The following is a 20,197-nucleotide window of genomic DNA, read 5'->3' on the forward strand; positions in this document are numbered from 1 at the left end:
TTTCATGGTTGAAGTAAAATACAAGGGCGATTGCAGGCTTCACTGTGAATGATTCTCATGGGCGTTTGCGGCATACGCCTGTGCATGACTCAATGTAAGTGATTAAATGCACTAACATCCCCAAATGCTTTTCTAATGTGAAATTAATGTAAACAGTTATGTCTCAAATCAGCTGTCTCTTAAGAACAGGACAAAACATGTATTAATATGTTAAAATTGATCTGTGCATAATGCAGCCAATTAGATCTGCTGCTGTCAAAAATTTCATCAAAAAAATTAGATTAAGAATCGTTTTAGAATCTGATTGTGATTTCCATAATCATAATCATAATCATATTCAGCAGTATTCAGTATTTTCTTTGTATTTTCTTTTATCAGAGCATAATTTACCTAGTCCAAAAAATACGTAATTACTATACTTAAATACTAGCAACCACCACTGTCATACTGTACAGCTTTCTGGCAGAAAATATGATCTGAACAATTTTTAGACCAGTAAAAAGGGACTTGGAGCAAAGTGGACTTTCTCCGGTGTAATGAAGCAGACCTGTCCTGTAATATACTGTATATATATATATATATATATATATTAATAGAAATGAAGATCCCATGCAACCAGTTCTTTTCAGAATCATAAATGTCACAGACTAAAACATTTGCTGACCTTTAAAGTGGATTCTGTGTAGAAGATGATAAAAGAACAGCAAAAAGCACTTAGTCTGGTTCTGCCTTCTAAAACTTGCAATGCATTGCTAGCGTCCCGCTCCTAGCAGGGCAATTAATGGCCCACCACACACCTCCATTACAGCCATCCTCTAGAAAGGGTCGTTCCCAGAAGCTATATGAGGCTATACAGCAATGATAAATAGCCCCACTCACTCCCAATAATATCAAACAGGGCAGTTAGCTTATGTAGCCAACACCACCCCTCTCATTTCATGTCTTCAATCACAATAGACAAGTCATGGGGAAATGGGGCACACTGGACCATTAGGCAGAGAGGGTCAGAAAAAAAAACCACTCATTTTGTTAACTACCTTCAGGCCATTGTTTTTGACAGGAAAGACAGAGAGAGCCATAAAAACGTTTCAATGTAGCTGGGACAAAAACAAAGGCACACAAAACCATTCCAATTAAGAAAAACATAGACAGACCCTGTCCCAAATAGAGCACTTAATGTTGACTTACAGGCTTCACGCATCCGTGAACCTATACAAGATCATACGGTGTCACATTTTTCATTTCGCGTTTCAGAAGGGTGAACACGAGTTCCCGCTTTGTAGCTGCTAGCATAACACAACTGTATAAGAGTTAGATAACATATTTTTTAGCTACTGTTGATAGTTACAACATCTTTTGCCAATTTAAATTCTTATTCAGGTCTCTGCATTTTTTCAGTTCAAATTTCAGTGTTCAATGTTTTTGCTCACTTGTGGATTCCTGATCTGAAAACAGACAAATATACATTTTAGCAGTCTTTTAAAGTTTCACCTATTAATGAAAACTCTGTCATCATTTACTCAGTCTCATGTTGGTAACCAAAATAGTGAACAACACTGACAATGAAAGAAAAAACAATTTCTCAAAATATTGTATTTAATGTTCCACATTCAATCATACAGGTTTTGAATGACATGAGAAATGATGACATAATTTACATTTTTTTACCATCCCTTTATGCACAAATGTTTGACAGCTCAGTGTCACTGACCAATCAAAATCAAGTATTCCAGAGAGACGTGTAATAATAGACAACATTCTAGAAACACACACATTCCATAGACCTTTACTGTTTTTAAATAGAGCTAGTTATAAATACTACAACGCAACCTTAACCGACAGAAAATCCATTTTTGCATTTTTACAATTTAAAAACAAAACAGCTGTAGAACTGTAGAAGAAAATGAATTGCTTGATGGTACACCAAAGCACAAACTGAATGTTCTTCCTATGCAAAATTAAACTTCATATTCTTACAAATTATAGCAATGAAAGACTGTTAAACAACAAATTATTATCCAAACATGTTGAATATTGTATTATTTACACAAGAGATCAATTTCATCCTGAAAAGAACTTGACACCCTGCAATTCTTCAATCAATATTTAAGTCATTATTTTGCAATTACCTCTGCAAGGTAATCAGTTTAACTAATGTTGCTGTTATTGGAGAGATAAATAAGAAAATTTCAGTATTGACCGTAATCTCAGATGAATGCAGCTTCCTGCTGTAGAGCTCACAGAATCAAAAGTGCAAACAAACATGTGCTCCAGTCACGCACGCACGCACGCACGCACGCACGCACGCACGCACGCACGCACACACACACACACACACACACACACACACACACACACACACGTGCAACAATGTAAAGGCTTGGAAATTATCTCAATTTGTAATGGAGGCTGGAACAAGTCAGCTCCACATCTGGTGCCAATAATATGTTGTGTCAGAGATTTAGTGTCTTTTAGTGTTGTACTGTCAGTGCTGAGCTCCTGTGAAACAGTGATACATGGCTTTAAGAAGAATGAAGCCTCAGTGTCCAATACACTTGATGGAACAATGCACAATAAGCATTATTGTACTTAGGTATAATGTTTTTACCATAATATTTATTATCAAAGTTCAGGGGTTTTCAAACTTTTCAAACCCCACATGGCCACACGAGGCTGCTATGAGTTTTGTGGAAAAAATGACAATTTTTTTAAGTTAAATATTTGTAAAATTTTATATTTTTCATTTTTACTGAAATATTTTTTAATGAAATATATATTTACTTAAGGAAAAATATGTTTCCGTTTTTATTAACACCATCATTGTTTCAATTTGCTTATTCGAATTTTTTTTTTTTTGGTCATGTCAGACATTCCTTACCTGCACTAAAATCCCCTTAATGCACTGCATTGTAACAGACTTTAATTAGTGACTTACTGCTTTATTTTAAAGATTGTTGAAATTAGAAATCTCATAAAAATAAATGTGATCTTATCTCTTTATCACTAAAATTTTACTAAAAGAGACACAATAAGAACTTTTGTACGTGACTAATTACATGACACTTGACAAAAAGAAGCAAAGCTTGATCATTCTAACAGAAGAGAGACAAAACGACTATTACAGTCTGTGATCCAGTCAGACAGAGCTGATGCTAACACACACAAACACACACACCTTAGCCCACACAGAACACACAGCGTGCTGTACGCACTTCCGGCTCTCAGAGAGAGAGAGAGAGAGAGAGAGAGAAAACACAGCAAAGCTCTGCGCCACATCTGATCTCTCCCACCTCGGCGCTTAGTCATCCTGAATTATGCTTTCAACTGCACCTCAGAAGAGAAATCCGAAAGAATGAGAGCGTTTCTCACACCCACACACCGTGCCTGTGCCCGCTCTTTCCGCTGACAGAACAAGGTGGTGAGGTAAAACTTACCTGTTTGACGTTGTAGCCCGTTTTGGCACTGGTCTCGATAAACATCACACTCAGCTCTTTGGCCCGCTGCTCGCCTTCCTCAATCGTGATTTGCCTGTAAAAAAGGTTGAAGGTTTTAATTCATTTATTTAAGTTAAATAAGTTTGTTTATAATATATTTTTATGAACTGTGATGACCCCTGCTGAAAAAAACATGAATTTCTATGCTGGTTTGGTGCTAGTCTGGATGCTGGACCAGTATAGCCATACTGATCAGCAGCAAAAAAAAAATAAAAAAATTTGCTGGTCAACCTACATAGTATTTCTGGTAAAGCTGGTTGAGAAAGGTGATCTTGCTGGTTAGGCTAATCAGGAGCATAGTTGGGATCGAGGTCCAGCTGGTACTGTAGATGCCGTAACTATTTTGCATTCATAAACGGCATTCTTATTAAATCATTTTTATAGTATAGTATAGTATAGTATAGTATGAAATTAGAATGTAGATATTTTATACAGCAGTGGTTCTCAACCTTTTTGACTTCAAGACCCCTCACTGTCCACAAAAACATTTAACGGTCCCATGACGCAGATTTATATCAGAACACCCATTAAGATAAATGGGAAAGGGCTAAAGTATACTTTCTCCAGGCCACCATGGTGGGGACAACCGCATCAAAAATACAACGCTTGCTGGTGACCAGCTATACTGGTCCTGGCCGGAGGGATTCCATGAAGAACAATAGAAACGGAGGGTACATTTCCAGGACTACACATGAAGGCAAATAATCATTCTGCCCAGCCCTGACTGTAGCCCAACAAGATTTATGAAAACAGCAATAATGGAAATATGGTATTTGATAAAGTGGTTAGATTATGGGTGAAGTATTATCAGACAGCACAGGCTATGAGACAACAGCATCAGTCATTGCCTCCCTCACTCATCTACTAACTCTAATTAATTGATGTTGAAACTGATTAATTGCACAAAGGGAAGGCCCATTAATTAAGCCTCATTTGTATGACACACTTGTGACATTAATCCATGTCTGTGGCTCTGAAGCATGTTGGTGTGTGTAAGTGACAGAGTTTGTGAGGTGGTTGAGAGAAATGAGTTGGCTGAAGAGCTGTATCTCAGAGCAGGGGGACGTGAATAGGACATGCTGTATTTAAGCCACTGAGCTCTGTCTGCTGGGACAGCAGTGATGTAACCACCCGAACTCCTTTGTTCTCTCCACAGACAGGAGCTCAGAGACGTACACGAGTTTATTTAACTCGTGAATTGCATTCCTGACTCACTGCTTCTCAAAGAATACAGCTTATTCTCTGCAAATGGTGCCATTTGTGCCCCTAAGACATATCATTTAAATGAAACTTAATTACATTCGTTGATTAGATTTAATGTTATTTAGTGTGGGATTCAAAAAGTAAATTATAAAATGATACTAAAATGTTTTTCATCTAAATATCAGCCATTTTGCATAACCCTGCTGATTACCTTTTACATTACATTTAGCTTTTACATTGTTACAAAAAATATCTAGGCTATTTCAATTAAATGCTGTGCTTTTGAATTTTCTATTCATAAAAGAATCCTGAAAAGAAATGTATCAGTTTCCACAAAAATATTAATCAGCACAACCATTTTCAACATTGATAATAATAAGAAATGTTTCTTGAGGACCAAATCAGCATATTAGGAAGGCACTGAAGACTGAAGTAATGATGCTGAAAGTTCAGCTTTGCCATCACAGAAATAAATGACATTTTAAAATACATAAAAAGAGTTATTCAATTTTTTTTATAATAATTCAAAATACTTAAAAAAATAACTGTTTGATATCACACACACTTAATTTATAATACTAAGCGTGAACTAACTTAGCTAAGTAGAACTAAGCGTGCGTGATACTTTAAGAAACACAAAATGTATGATAGTCACTACACAAATTTTAGAAATTAATCTTTGAATTTATAACAAATGTGACAGGATTGAAAGGTTTACCAGGGATAATAAACAACTGTTGCTATGCAGTACAATACTGAATATTTAGGATTGGGGTAATAGTTTTGGAATCATTGACAACCCATATTTGTTGAACACTAATCTGAATATTATCACTTCATAATTAAAATCCCTGAATGTGAGACAATAGCTGGGTTTCCATGCAAACGTGAAACAAATATTTTCAAAGTTTGCAAAAAACAAATGCGAATTAGGTGCATTTCCATCATGTTGTTCAAGCAGATGATGGTGGTATGGGTTACCTAGTAACCAACACTCATTTCTGATGTGATACTTCAAAATGCACATAAAAAACAGGGTGATGGAAATATAGCTAATGAGAAGGGTTTCACGCCACCCATTGCTCAGTAATGTCATATACTACCAGCCACATTTACAACACTAGTTTGATCATTAAGGATATGCCACCGTGATTTCCTTCCATTTCAGAGTCTCAGAGATTTCGTGGTCTCTTCAGAGATGCAGTCCTCAATTTCCAATACAGGTCCATCTATGGCATATCTATGAAGGGTTTTCAAAGCTACTGTGACAATTAAAGAACTTGAGTGATATGAACATCAGAAAGGGTTTGATGTAGCTTTGTTTCATGATCAAAGTCCACCCAAACTGCGCAGATATGTTTCCGTGCCGCTTTCTTGTCTATTAAAGAGTGTGCTTTAAACTGCTTTTCACTTTTCAGTTGAAACCCCTCAGGGAAGGCAAAGGGTGCAAGCAAAAAAAGTGATGAAACATAACAGACATCATGATTCTTTATATCGAAATAAAATAGTTGACTTGAGAAAACCAAATGCACTCCAAGCTTTTGAAGTTTTACAGTATGCCACAAACTAAATAGTTTGATATTCATGTCACAAAAAGAAAGATGAAATTAAGCAGAAGTTATAAATGTTGATGGAGCAGAATGTCTGTTCAGCTTAAATTTCCTGCCTTCTGTGGTGCAGCTTCCGGTCATAAATGTTTTATTCGGGGCTATCTTAAGCTCACAGAAACAGCACACACAGGTTTAGGATGTGTCACTGCCTTTATTCATACAACTGTTGTGATTACATTAAGGAGTTTTAAAGTACATTCATTCTATCAAACTCTATGTGAATATTTTGTCAAATCTTGGTCATTCTTTTCTGTTTAAAAGCATTCAGTACTGCTCTCTATATGGTACACCTTGAAATTTGATTACCTGTGCTTTTCCACACAACATATTTTCTTTTTTCTATTTTCTTTCAAGTGGATATTAAATTGATTGTGTTTGACATTTTAGATGAATGTATATACTAGGTTGGTGCTGAATGTGTCTCTTTTTGTTTGTTATTGGCTCAAGGGTATGTAGTCTCAGCTGACATCATGTAGGGTGTCTGGAAGAGTGCAGTTCCATCTGTTCCTCTGACAGAACATACATCCTCTGGACTGAAATTCATGCAATACACCCACGATGACTTTAGATCTGATATTCCAATAATATTACAGTATAAGATGTTTTGTTGTCTGGTTAAACACATAAGTCTGTACGAACTGTATATTCTATCCCATAACCATACCCATCATAGAAAACTTACTGCATTTTTACATTTAAAAAAAAAAAATACATGTCCCACAAGGTGAACGATTTCTGGTTTTATTAGCCTTATCAGGTACAACACACGCACGCACGCACGCACGCACGCACGCACGCACGCACGCACGCACGCACACACACACACACACACACACACACACACACACACACACACACACACACACACACACACACACACACACACACACACACACACACACACACACACACACACACACACACACACACACACACACACACACACACACACACACACACACACCTAAATGGAGACATTCCATAGACTTCTATTGTTTTTATATACAGCTAGTTACTATACCAGTGTTTCTCAACCAGTGGGTCAAGACACAAAGGTGGGTCACAACAGTGTGTAGTCAAAGAAACATTTACAACAAAAATGTTAAATGTTTTTCTGATGCAAAAAAAAAAAAAAACGTGTGTGAAAGCTGCTGATTCTTCTGCAGTTTGCGTAAACTTAGAAAAATTTGTTGTCCTGATTCAGTATTTCCTGTCAGATGTGGTGATGTTTTCAGACTATGGGCCCTATCATACACTCGGCGCAATGGAGAGCCAAGTGCAATGCAAGGGTTTTCTGCTAGTCAGCCCGATGTCATCATTTTACACACACAGGACGCGACGCACAGCAGCACACAAACCAGCCAAATATAAAAAATAGAAGGATTACAATGTAAAAGATTCATATTTTGTACATAAAGATATGGTGGAATCCGGTTTGTCCTGTCGATGCTCTGCTCTTATGCTTTAACCTTCCGCACAAACAGATCCGTTTGCTCTCTGGAGACGTGTTCAGTCTTTCCGCTTGCAAATTCCGTCATGTAAATAGCAACCCGCGTGGCGCAAGCGCAACTGGCTTTCAAAGGGAACGGGAAATGAGACTCTTAATTACTCATTAAGAGAATAAGGACAACCCTTTTAGACCATGCGCTGGCCCTTTTTCCCGTCGTTAAACTAGCAAAAGTGAATTCGGACACGCCCTAAGTGCACTTGCGCCGTGCGCTTTGGACCACATGCTTAGATCATTAAAATAGAGCCCTATATGTCAGTGTCATTATTTCAACGCTATTTGCATAACTTGTCACAAAATAAAAAAGTCACTTTTCTATTCTGTCAGGGATTAAAATTTGCTTGCAGTGTGCATCACCTCACAATATAATAGCAAATTAAATGATGAGCATGCAACTCTAGTTACGTTGTCAATTAATAAGTTATGAAATTACCAAAAAGTAGCCTATACCAATAAACTATGTAACTGGTAAATTGCGTGTTAGCTTGAAAGGTTTTGCATGCAGGTATGTTCATTCTATATTCAAGAGGATCAGTCTCTATTTGTTTTATTAACAGTTCATGTTAGTATTGTGTATTTACCATGGTAACTGTAACTTCCTTAACCCAAAATCCCACCTTGTTTTCACTTTGTGTTATTTTATATATTTTAGATTATTCTGGTGGCTCATACCAATTAGGCTAACTAACTTTATTGTATTAACATAAACTAGTTTGGGACTGCTATTATATCATGGAAGCATATGGGTAGCAATATTCAATTTGAAATGTAATATGCAAAATAACAATGCAATATGTAAAATGGCAATGCATTTCTGTATTTAAATTTAAATTTTCCATTACATTTGTGCAACGTTGGTGCAAAATGAAAATAAAAAATCAATTATATAATTTATATTTGCCATTTCACACTATTTTAATATGTAAATTGAATACATATTTTAACGCTTTATAAGTTGCTAAATTAAAATTAAAATTTATTATAGAAATGATCAGATATGTTTAGCATGTTCAAGCAAAAACTGTAGCAAAATGATAATTTAAATGTTATTTTTCTTACTTGCATTTACACTTACATTTAAGACACTTGCGACTGCATTTTCATTACAGCTTTTCTGAATTGATAAAACACATTTCTTAAAACCATCACTCACTTTCTCAAAACCTTAAACACAAAACCAAATTTTTAAAACGCATTCAGAGAACCTCTGACTCTTCTGGCAAAATCAAACAATTGCCACAAAACCTTTTTTTTTTTTGCTCAAAATTAAACAATGCTTTCAGATCATACACACATGAGCCAATATAGACACTACAGATAATTCGTTAGACACTACATAAAAAAATGCAGAACACTGAATCCAAAGCATGCAGTTGCAGGAAAAAAAGTATATTGTAACAAAGTAAACAAATTTTCCAATTACGTAAAAAAAGTATAGTGACAACGTACAGTGGTAAGTTGAATAAATGGTATACTGTATGCACTGCAAGTGTAGTATTGTAATGGATATTGTATTGTAGGCCCATTGAATGTCTGTATAACTTGCTGTGAAAATACAGTGACCCAACTGCAAAAGCCAAAAAGGTTACATTAAAAAACTCTAAATGGAAAGCATGTTATCACTCAGAAGATTTGTGCAACTGAAGAATCATGGTCAATGAGAGATTGAGAGTCTTCATGTTGGTCCGGCCAGAGGACTCTGTCCACATCACAGACATTATCAGGCAAAGGAAAATATTTGCAGGCAAAGGGAAAAACCCTAAAGCAGATCCAGCCTTGACAACATTCTCCACACCTGCTCTTCCTCGTCCTCTTCCTCCTTGTTCACCACATCTTTAACTTTTGCCTGCCCGTGTTTAGCATTTTGAAACATAAGTGCATCACAGTGCAAAATGTGTTTTAGTGAGTGAAAATGTGTTTAGAGTTTTGAAAAAAAAGAGTGAATGAGATTTGCAAACAGTGTTTTAAATACCTGAACTTGTTTAATGTTTTACAAAAAGAGTGATTTATTTGACAAATTGGTTTAGGCTATTGAGAATTTGGTTCAGAAAATGGGGTTTAGTGTTTTAGCAATTCATAAAAACTGTAAATGTCTCAATCACTGTGTGAGGTGACTCATGTGATGTATGATCATCTCCCATTTCTATTTTATTAAGCATATTGATCAGATATTGATAAATCTATAGGTACGGTAGGGTAACGGAATCTGACGGGTCAAATTCATACCAAAAAATGTGACAGCTCTTTATTTCACCATAACTGAATGTATTGTTAGTCATTTGATGTGTAACCATCTCCCTTTTCTATTTTGCATATTGATCAAATATTAATAAATATACAGGTCCTTCTCAAAAAATTAGCATATTGTGATAAAGTACATTATTTTCCATAATGTAATGATAAAAATTAAACTTTCATATATTTTTCATTGCACACCAACTGAAATATTTCAGGTCTTTTATTGTTTTAATATTGATGATTTTGGCATACAGCTCATGAAAACCCCAAATTCCTATCTCAAATAATTAGCATATTTCATCCGACCAATAAAATAAGTGTTTTTAATACAAAAAAAGTCAACCTTCAAATAATTATGTTCAGTTATGCACTCAATACTTGGTCGGGAATCCTTTTGCAGAAATGACTGCTTCAATGCGGCGTGGCATGGAGGCAATCAGCCTGTGGAACTGCTGAGGTGTTATGGAGGCCCAGGATGCTTCGATAGCGGCCTTAAGCTCATCCAGAGTGTTGGGTCTTGCGTCTCTCAACTTTCTCTTCACAATATCCCACAGATTCTCTACGGCAGGCCAATTGAGCACAGTAATACCATGGTCAGTAAACCATTTACCAGTGGTTTTGGCACTGTGAGCAGGTGCCAGGTCATGCTGAAAAATGAAATCTTCATCTCCATAAAGCTTTTCAGCAGATGGAAGCATGAAGTGCTCCAAAATCTCCTGATAGCTAGCTGCATTGACCCTGCCCTTGATAAAACACAGTGGACCAACACCAGCAGCTGACATGGGACTCCAGACCATCACTGACTGTGGGTACTTGACACTGGACTTCAGGCATTTTGGCATTTCCTTCTCCCCAGTCTTCCTCCAGACTCTGGCACCTTGATTTCCGAATGACATGCAAAACTGAGCAACAGTCCAGTGCTGCTTCTCTGTAGCCCAGGTCAGGCGCTTCTGCCGCTGTTTCTAGTTCAAAAGTGACTTGACCTGGGGAATGCGGCACCTGTAGCCCATTTCCTGCACACGCCTGTGCACGGTGGCTCTGGATGTTTCTACTCCAGACTCAGTCCACTGCTTCCGCAGGTCCCCAAGGTCTGGAATCGGTCCTTCTCCACAATCTTCCTCAGGGTCCGGTCACCTCTTCTCGTTGTGCAGCGTTTTTTGCCACACTTTTTCCTTCCCACAGACTTCCCACTGAGGTGCCTTGATACAGCACTCTGGGAACAGCCTATTTGTTCAGAAATTTCTTTCTGTGTCTTACCCTCTTGCTTGAGGGTGTCAATGATGGCCTTCTGGACAGCAGTCAGGTCGGCAGTCTTACCCATGATTGCGGTTTTGAGTAATGAAACAGGCTGGGAGTTTTTAAAAGCCTCAGGAATCTTTTGCAGGTGTTTAGAGTTAATTAGTTGATTCAGATGATTAGGTTAATAGCTCGTTTTGAGACCCTTTTCATGATATGCTAATTTTTTGAGATAGGAATTTTGGGTTTTCATGAGCTGTATGGCAAAATCATCAGTATTAAAACAATAAAAGACCTGAAATATTTCAGTTGGTGTGCAATGAATCTAAAATAAATGAAAGTTTAATTTTTATCATTACATTATGGAAAATAATGAACTTTATCACAATATGCTAATTTTTTGAGAAGGACCTGTATAGGGTCATGGAATCTGACGGGTCAAATTCACAGAAGACTATAGCCTTTTTTGTGTGAATGTGGAGCAGGTCGGGGGCGAATTATTATCGTCTATAATTCGGTAAATCGCAGCAGAACAAACTAAACTTTTACCGGCACAAATGAAGCACAAACAAACGACACTATTTTGGGTGAATGTGGAGCAGGTTGAGGGCTGGTGACCTGTAATTAAATGTCTAATATCTTAAAAACCGAACCAGCACAATCAAAACTTTAGCCGGCACAAACAAACAAGACTATTTTATTTGGAGCCTATGGGGGGCTGGGTGACCTCAGAATGACCTATAAATATTCGTTTAATATCTAAAAAAACTGAAGCAGCACAAACAAAAACAATTTGACAGCACAAACGAAGTAAAAACGATTGAGCCTATTTTGCCGACGTTTTGCATTGGGAGGGGGCGGGGCCGTGATCGGCTCGGAATGCATTTTCAATTTGCACATTGAATTTTGCTACGTTCATTGTGGGACATTTAATGAAAATGCAATTGCAAGTGTCTTAACTGAATGTAAATGCAATTAAGAAAAAATTACATTTAAAGTCCCTGTAAAGGCAATTCAAAAAAAAAATTCTGAACACATTATAAATGTTAGAAATGTATTGCTAAAACACATTACATAGACTGTGAACTGTGAAGTACTGAATTGTGAACCGTTAAACAGTTTTTCACCATTGATATTTTACGAATTTTTTAGGCGGGGCTAAAAGGGTACTCGATGATGCTCTGGAGTGCCTGAGTCTCTGGCCCCGCCCCTACCTGATGACGCACTGGAGCCCCTGAGGCTGGCCGCTCCCCTAACAATATAAATGAAGCACATTCGCATCAGTTTGCCGCTCAATCGCGAGTTACTGTCAGTATTATTAGTTACTACAGCTTACAGTTTGCTAGTTAGCTATGTCTTCGTCACGGAAATGCGTACTACCTGGATGGGATCACGTACAAAACAGATCAGTGTCCTTATTCAAATTTCCTAAAAATGATCACATCAAGAAGAGGTGGATTCATTTTGTGAAGAGCCACCTTGATAGAGAGCTGAGGATCACCACCAAAACTCGCCTCTGTAGTAGGGGTGTAACGATTCACTCGTTTTCTCAATGCATCGATTACAAATCCTGACGATGCATATGCATCGATCTTGAAACATGTATTTTGAATTGAGAATTGTTTATTTCGGTCAATAATCGATTTAAAAATGCTAAGATTCGAACAATCTGCTCAGTTACTGGATCGTTACAGTCACGCACAACCATTTCTAGTGTTTACAAAGAATGGTGTGAAAAGGGAAAAACATCCAGTATGCGGCAGTCCTGTGGGCAAAAATGCCTTGTTGATGCTAGAGGTCAGAGGAGAACGGCCGACTGATTCAAGCTGATAGAAGAGCAACTTTGACTGAAACAACCACTCGTTACAACCATGGTATGCAGCAAAGCATTTGTGAAGCCACAACACGCACAACCTTAAGGCGGATGGGCTACAACAGCAGAAGACCCCACCGGGTACCACTCATCTCCACTACAAATAGGAAAAAGAGGCTACAATCAGCAAGAGCTCACCAAAATTGGACAGTTGAAGACGGGAAAAATGTTGCCTGGTCTGATGAGTCTCGATTTCTGTTGAGACATTCAGATGGTAGAGTCAGAATTTGGCGTAAACAGAATGAGAACATGGATCCATCATGCCTTGTTACCACTGTGCAGGCTGGTGGTGGAGGTGTAATGGTGTGGGGGATGTTTTCTTGGCACACTTTAGGCCTCTTAGTGCCAATTGGGCATCATTTAAATGCCACGGCCTACCTGAGCATTGTTTCTGACCATGTCCATCCCTTTATGGCCACCATGTACCCATCCTCTGATGGCTACTTCCAGCAGGATAATGCACCATGTCACAAAGCTCGAATCATTTCAAATTGGTTTCTTGAACATGACAATGAGTTCACTGTACTAAAATGGCCCCCACAGTCACCAGATCTCAACCCAACAGAGCATATTTGGGATGTGGTGGAACAGGAGCTTCGTGCCCTGGATGTGCATCCCACAAATCTCCATCAACTGCAAATTGCTATCCTATCAATATGGGGCAACATTTCTAAAGAATGCTTTCAGCACCTTGTTGAATCAATGCCATGTAGAATTAAGGCAGTTCTAAATGGCGAAAGGGGGTCAAACACAGTATTAGTTTGGTGTTCCTAATAATCCTTTAGGTGAGTGTATATATATATATATATATATATATATACACACACACACTGCTTAAATACATAAATTATATATACACACATACAGTGACAAATGTTCTGACAGGTTGGTCAGTCCTGATTTATTACTGGGCGCCATGGCAACAGTCTGACCCAAGGTTTTTAATATCTTCCCTTTGCACGGACACACTCACTACACTGTGACAGAGGATCTGCCTTCAATCATTTAACTTCAACCTCAGCCGTCCAATCGCAGTTGCAGATCCAGTTACAACAATAGAAGTTAGAAACACAGTAATTGAATTCTTGATAGGCAATGGCATACTAAACCATAAGTCGAGAAAATTAAAGTTGATGAGTCTCCCCTTTCTCTTCCAGATGTGTTTCATGTTAGCACACAGCTAACTGGCTCCATTATCAGCCTGTTTGGGTTTGTTCACACAGAACGCATTTTTGCTTTGAAAAACATGGACTGTGGAAAAAATGCAAGATGTCGAAATGTGTTTTTTTTTTTAAAGTTATACTGATTTAACTTGAGCGCCACATTTTTAGAATGCCATGCCACGACTGAGTTGCTGCAAAAGACGCGAGCACAACGGCGTGTTTACATAGAAAAACTATGGAAAAATAACGCATTGGAATAGAAAAATGTGTTGAACGACCCCTTATTTTATTACTGCAGCCATCTCCACCTGCCAGATTCCATCACATCATCACAGTCGTTATGGAAATAAACCTGCATTGCGCTCATATTAAAACACATTGCAATAGTGAGTTGAGTTGAGTTCAGCTCTACCTCTGCATGCCGTATTGATCACCATGGTGATATTACAAACAATTCAAATTTCTTTCAAAAATTCTTTCAAAACTCCTTTTCTGGTAATTCATGTTTACTCTCTGACCTCATGAACAGAAATATATCATGAAACATAAATGACAAAGTGAATCATTAACAAACTTAAAATACATTTTCAAGAAATGAAAGAAAATCTAAAGAATAAATCCACTCGAATGACTTGTGCATTAGTTGCAAATTCCTCATATGATAGCAAATCGGATTAGATTAGATTGAACTTTAAGTACAACAACGAAATGATCTAATTAGAACTGCAAATTGTACTATATCATAAAAAATATTAGGCTATAGTAAAATGCAAATGACACGTGACTAACAAATGTTTGTATAATGGAAATTAATGTTATAATGTAGTTTAGCAATGCAATAAAAATGACAATAAAGACATTTACATTGTTACAAAAGATTTCTATTTCTAATAAGTTCTGTTCTTTTAAACTTTCTATTCATCCAAGAATAATGAAATAGTGTATCACAGTTTCCACAAAAATGTTAAGCTGTTTTCAACATAACAAAAGGAATTGTTTCTTCAGCAGCAAATCAGCATATTAGAATGATTTCTGAAGGATCGTGTGACACTAAAGATGGGAGAAAAATATAAAATAACTTTTAAAATGCAAAAGCAGACATTACAATTTTTTATATTTCATAATATTACCATTTTTACTGTATTTTTGATTAAATAAATGCAGTATAGAGAGCATAAGACTTAATTCAAACAACTTCTTCAATCGTGCCAACCCCAATTTTTTTTAACGGTAGTGTATAAGTAATTTATATTTAAGCAATACAGTGTCCTCAAAAGTATAGACATGTGGACTCCTAAGCCACACTTAAAATGTTTAAAATTCATTGCATTAGATAAAAAATAAAACCAAACGTTATCTGCAAAAGATAAACAATCAGGTTTAATTGTAATAACTTCTCTTGTTTCTAAAAAATAAAAACGGTTCTGTTTCTAAATCTGTTGTTTCAAAGTCTCTTCAGACTAAGAGCTGTAAATTAGTATGGATAACCTGGTCTTTGCTCAGAAGGTGCAATGGAGGATGAAAACTACAGAGGCAAGTATTATTGAAGAAAAGCTAGGAAAAAATGGCCTCACTTCAGGAGACACACAGTTAGAGAGAGGAAAATGACAAGAGAGAAAGCAACTGAGCTGTATTTACCCTGAGCTCCCACGTCTCTGAAGAACTAGTGAAGCATAAAATGTGATGTCCATTTCATACAAACGTTTAATTTGTTTAATAGCATGTTTCTCTGATCTTTTGGCTGTGGTGAAGCATTTGACATAGAAATTTCATTTTTAAGAAAGTGATTTTAGACAGACCTGTTCCCATCCATATGGTTTTACTAATGTTAAGGCCGATGGCTATAAATTCAAGCTTTGTACTGACTAAATGAGTGGAAGGGTTTCAGGAAGTGTTTCAAACAAGAGTGGACTGGGAGAAGCAACAAGCTACTACAGTCAAGTTATGAAAAAAGCAATTTGCTGGCTAAATAATGTACTCGGTTACTCATACTCGGTTACTCGGTAACCTCGGTTCTCTCAAGAAGAGGGAACGAGTATTGCGTAAGCTAGCTTACGCTACGGGTAAAGTCATCTTTGCTCGAGATATTGAAGCCAAAAAGTATCCTTAATTTTGCATTTATTGTCAACTCAGTGCAGCAGCCAGCAGACCTAGAGCAGGTTATATTGCATGCTCATTGGCTGCCGTGCGGCAACTGCTGCAGCCTACCACTGAGCCTCGCGTGTGACGTTGCGCCCTCTACGCGTCACAGCCCGCCAGAATGGGGGTGGCTTAGCGTATAAAAGCCAGGCTCAGAGGCTGTGTCACTGGTTTCATCAGCTGAAGCGAAAAACGCTCGTGGCGCCTGCACGGTCAGGTTACGCAGTACTCGTTCCCTCTTCTACAGAGAACCGAGGTTACGTATGTAACAGAGTACCTTCTCTTACGAGAGGTTCTCTCGTATTGCGTAAGCTAGCTTATGCTACGGGAACCCCCATTGTCAACGCCGTGCGCGCCCAGCCTCCACTTCATGAGTCCCAGGGATTCCCAGGGAACATAGATAAGTGGGAAACAGGTGGCCAGCAATGCGGGCCAGCACATGGTACAAGCACATACAGGTTACACATAGCGGCGGCGCCGGTCCATATAACTATTCACCATATAGTGCAGCTCAACCAGGAGAGCTAACGTCGCGTGAGAGTAGTCTGCGCATGATAATCTGGGCAGAGTATAAACACCGCTCACACTGACAGAAGTCTAGCCTGCAAGGCGGGAACTTCCAGGTTATAAAACCTAACAAATGTGGATGGAGAGGCCCAGCCTGCCGCCTCACAAATGTCTTGAATGGAAATTCCGCTGGACCAAGCCCACGACGAGGCCACGCCTCTGGTGGAATGGGCCCTGATGCCCAAGGGCCATTGCAGACCTTTAGACTTATAAGTGGATGTGATAGCTTCCACTATCCATCTGGACAGGCTCTGTTTTGAGGCGGTGAGACCCTTTGTGCGCCCACCAAACGAAACAAAGAGCTGTTCCGAACGCCTGAAAGAGGCGGAGCGCGTAATGTAAGCCCTCAGCGCCCTGATGGGGATTAGAGGAGATTAACATCACCCTCACTATCGGATGCTGGCAGAGCCGAAAGAGAAATGACCTGCGCTCTGAAGGGAGTGCCCAACACTTTAGGGACATAACCATGTCTTGGCTTAAGGATGACTTTAGAGTCATTTGGCCCGAACTCAAGACACGCAGCGCTAACAGATAGCGCGTGTAAATCCCCCACACGTTTGACTGACAACAGAGCTGTCAGGAAAACGGTTTTGAGCGAGAGGTACTTTCGATCCACCGAGTCTATCGGTTCAAAGGGGAAAGCTTTCAGGGCCTCCAGGACCAATGAAAGATCCCATATGTGAACCGAAGGAGGGCCCGGGAGATTAATTCATCTGGCTCCTCTAAGGAAGCGGATGACGAGCTCGTTTCCTCCTACTGACTGACCGCGCGTCGACTCAGTGAACGCTGCAACGGCCGCCACATAAACTTAAAGCGTGGATGGGGACCTGCCCTTATCCAGCAGCTCTTGAAGGAAGCCAAGCAACCCCGGGACCCCACACGTTTGTGGGTCTAGGTCTCTATCAGCACACCATCGCCTCGTAGAGGGAGCTCTAGATTGCGTAATCGTGTTCTTCACTCCTTCTGGCAGGACAATGGGTATCCGTTGATTAATCATACGTGCAAAGACCAGCACTCTGGATGGGAATGCCAGATTGAGCCGCGGGCTTGTGAGAGGAGATCTTTCCTCACCGGAATCGGCCAAGGGGCTGTGTTAGACAGCCGCAGCAGCTCCGGGAACCAAGCTTGGTTCTCCCAGCGAGGGGCTATAAGGAGCACCGAGTGGCGCGTTTCCCTGATCCTCTTGATTACCTGTGGTAACAGAGAGACCGGAGGGAAAGCATAAAGTAGGAGGCCTGGCCAAATTTGGGCCAGCGCATCCTAGTTCTTTGAAAAGAACAGTGGGCAATGAGCGTTGTCTTTTGTCGCAAACAGGTCGACTTTCGCTTTGCCGAAAAGGCGCCACAGCGACCGGACTGTCTGGGGGTGCAGGGACCATTCCCCTGGGGGAAACGTAGTTCGTGGACAGTTTGTCTGGACCGTCGTTCAAGTAGCCTGGCATGCACAGCTCTCAGCGAGCGCAGGAGGTACTGAGACCATACAAGAAGGCGTTCTGTCAGATGGCAGAGGCTTCTGGATCTGACACCGCCCTGACGGTTTATGTAGGACACCACAGACATGTTGTCCGAGCGGACTAGCACATGGTGGTCCTGTATGAACGGGAGGAAGCGTTTGAGCTCGTTCTCGACCGCTATCATTTCCAGACAGTTTATGTAGAAGTGTCTCTCCTGGTCTGACCACAGGCCAAAGACCGGTCTGCCCTAGAAAGACGGGGCCCCAACCTAAGTTGGAGGCTTCCGTCGAGATGACCTTTCGGTGTGAGACAGCCCCCATAGTCACTCCCCGCTGGTACCAGTCGGCCGCTAACCAGGGCTGCAGAGCCAAAACGCAGCTCTGGGTCACTCTGATTCGTCTGTAGCCTGAAACCCAAGCCTGGTAAGGCACTTGGGCGTTCAGCCAGCAGTGTAGCGGGCGCATGCGCAGCAAGCCCAGCTGAAGCACAGCCGCAGCTGATGCCATACAGCCTGGCATCCTCTGGAATGTCTTCAGAGATGTGATGCTGCCCTCCTGGAAAGACACGGCCAGGTGTCGAACACGGCATGCGCACTGTGTCGATAGGCGGGCCGTCATAGCCACAGAGTCCAGTTCTATTCCTAGAAAGGAAGCTGACTGACTGGGCAGTAATGAGCTCTTGGTCCAGTTGACCGTGAGGCCCAATATTTCCAGATGGCTGAGAAGAACTGTTCTGTGAGATAACAGTTCTGTTTCTGACTGTGCTAAAATAAGCCAATCGTCCAAATAGTTCAGAATTCGCAGCCCTTTCACTCTCAAGGGGGCGAGAGCCGCATCCATGCACTTCGTAAATGTACGGGATGCCAAAGACAGGCCGAACGTGAGAATGGTGTATTGATATGCCCGACCGTCCAAGGCGAATCTCAAGAATGGCCTGTGATGGGGGACTATCTGGATCTGAAGGTATGCCTCTTTCAGATCGAGAGAGATAAATCAGTCCCTCGGGCGAAATTTCCGCGAGGATTTGTTTGGTCGTGAGCATTTTGAATGGCCGTCTCATGAGAGCTTTGCTTAAATATCTCAGATCTAAGATAGGTCTTAGAGCTCCGTCCTTCTTGGGTACAAGAAAATAACGGCTGTAAAAGCCTGACTCGTACAGAGAAGGAATGTTACAACCCTGGCTCTAGGGATGCAACATAAAGGACACAAAGACAGAAGTCTGCCAATTAAACAAAGTTTATTTGATATAAAAAAGAAAAAGGAGACTGTAGAAGCAAAAACGACCTTGCCAAAGCATCCGCCAAAACATTATCCTACCCCTTTGAGCAAAAACTGGCGTTTAACAGGATAGGGTTAGGGTTAGCTTGCCCTACATCAATGTCATGCTCTAGCACATTGGTACAAGATGAAACATCAGAAAACAAGGCCAAATATTGACCAATTAACTGAATAACATCCGAGTGCTCAGAAAGATTTAGATATGACAAATTAATGTCTAAATCAGCCAGAATTTTAGAATTTGGCAATCTACTCTGAGCAATCTCAGAGACAGCAACACTTCCTTCTCCTGTCTCAGTAGATGGAACACTCAGTGCAGCCAAGGCCTTGACCCCTGTAGACGCAGTTTGGTTAGGGTGAAAGTAAGGCTTAAGTAAATTCACATGGCCCATTCAAGTTTTCCTTTTACGATCTGGAGTCTTAACCAAGTAGTTACA

General features: G+C 39.8%; 1 protein-coding gene across 1 annotated transcript in view; it reads right to left on the bottom strand.

Annotated features, from left to right (window-relative positions):
- Positions 1-20,197, bottom strand: part of rab6ba (RAB6B, member RAS oncogene family a) — a 114,287-nt gene that overhangs the window by 5,550 nt on the left and 88,540 nt on the right. Inside the window, exon 6 of the mRNA XM_077198925.1 lies at positions 3,435-3,528. Coding sequence (XP_077055040.1) covers positions 3,435-3,528 — 94 coding nt within the window. The remainder of the gene's footprint in view (positions 1-3,434; positions 3,529-20,197) is intronic.

This window comes from Siphateles boraxobius, unplaced genomic scaffold (assembly GCF_051911475.1).
Source record: "Siphateles boraxobius isolate OS27281-9 unplaced genomic scaffold, OSU_SipBor_1 41, whole genome shotgun sequence".
Classification (NCBI taxonomy): Eukaryota; Metazoa; Chordata; class Actinopteri; order Cypriniformes; family Leuciscidae; genus Siphateles; species Siphateles boraxobius.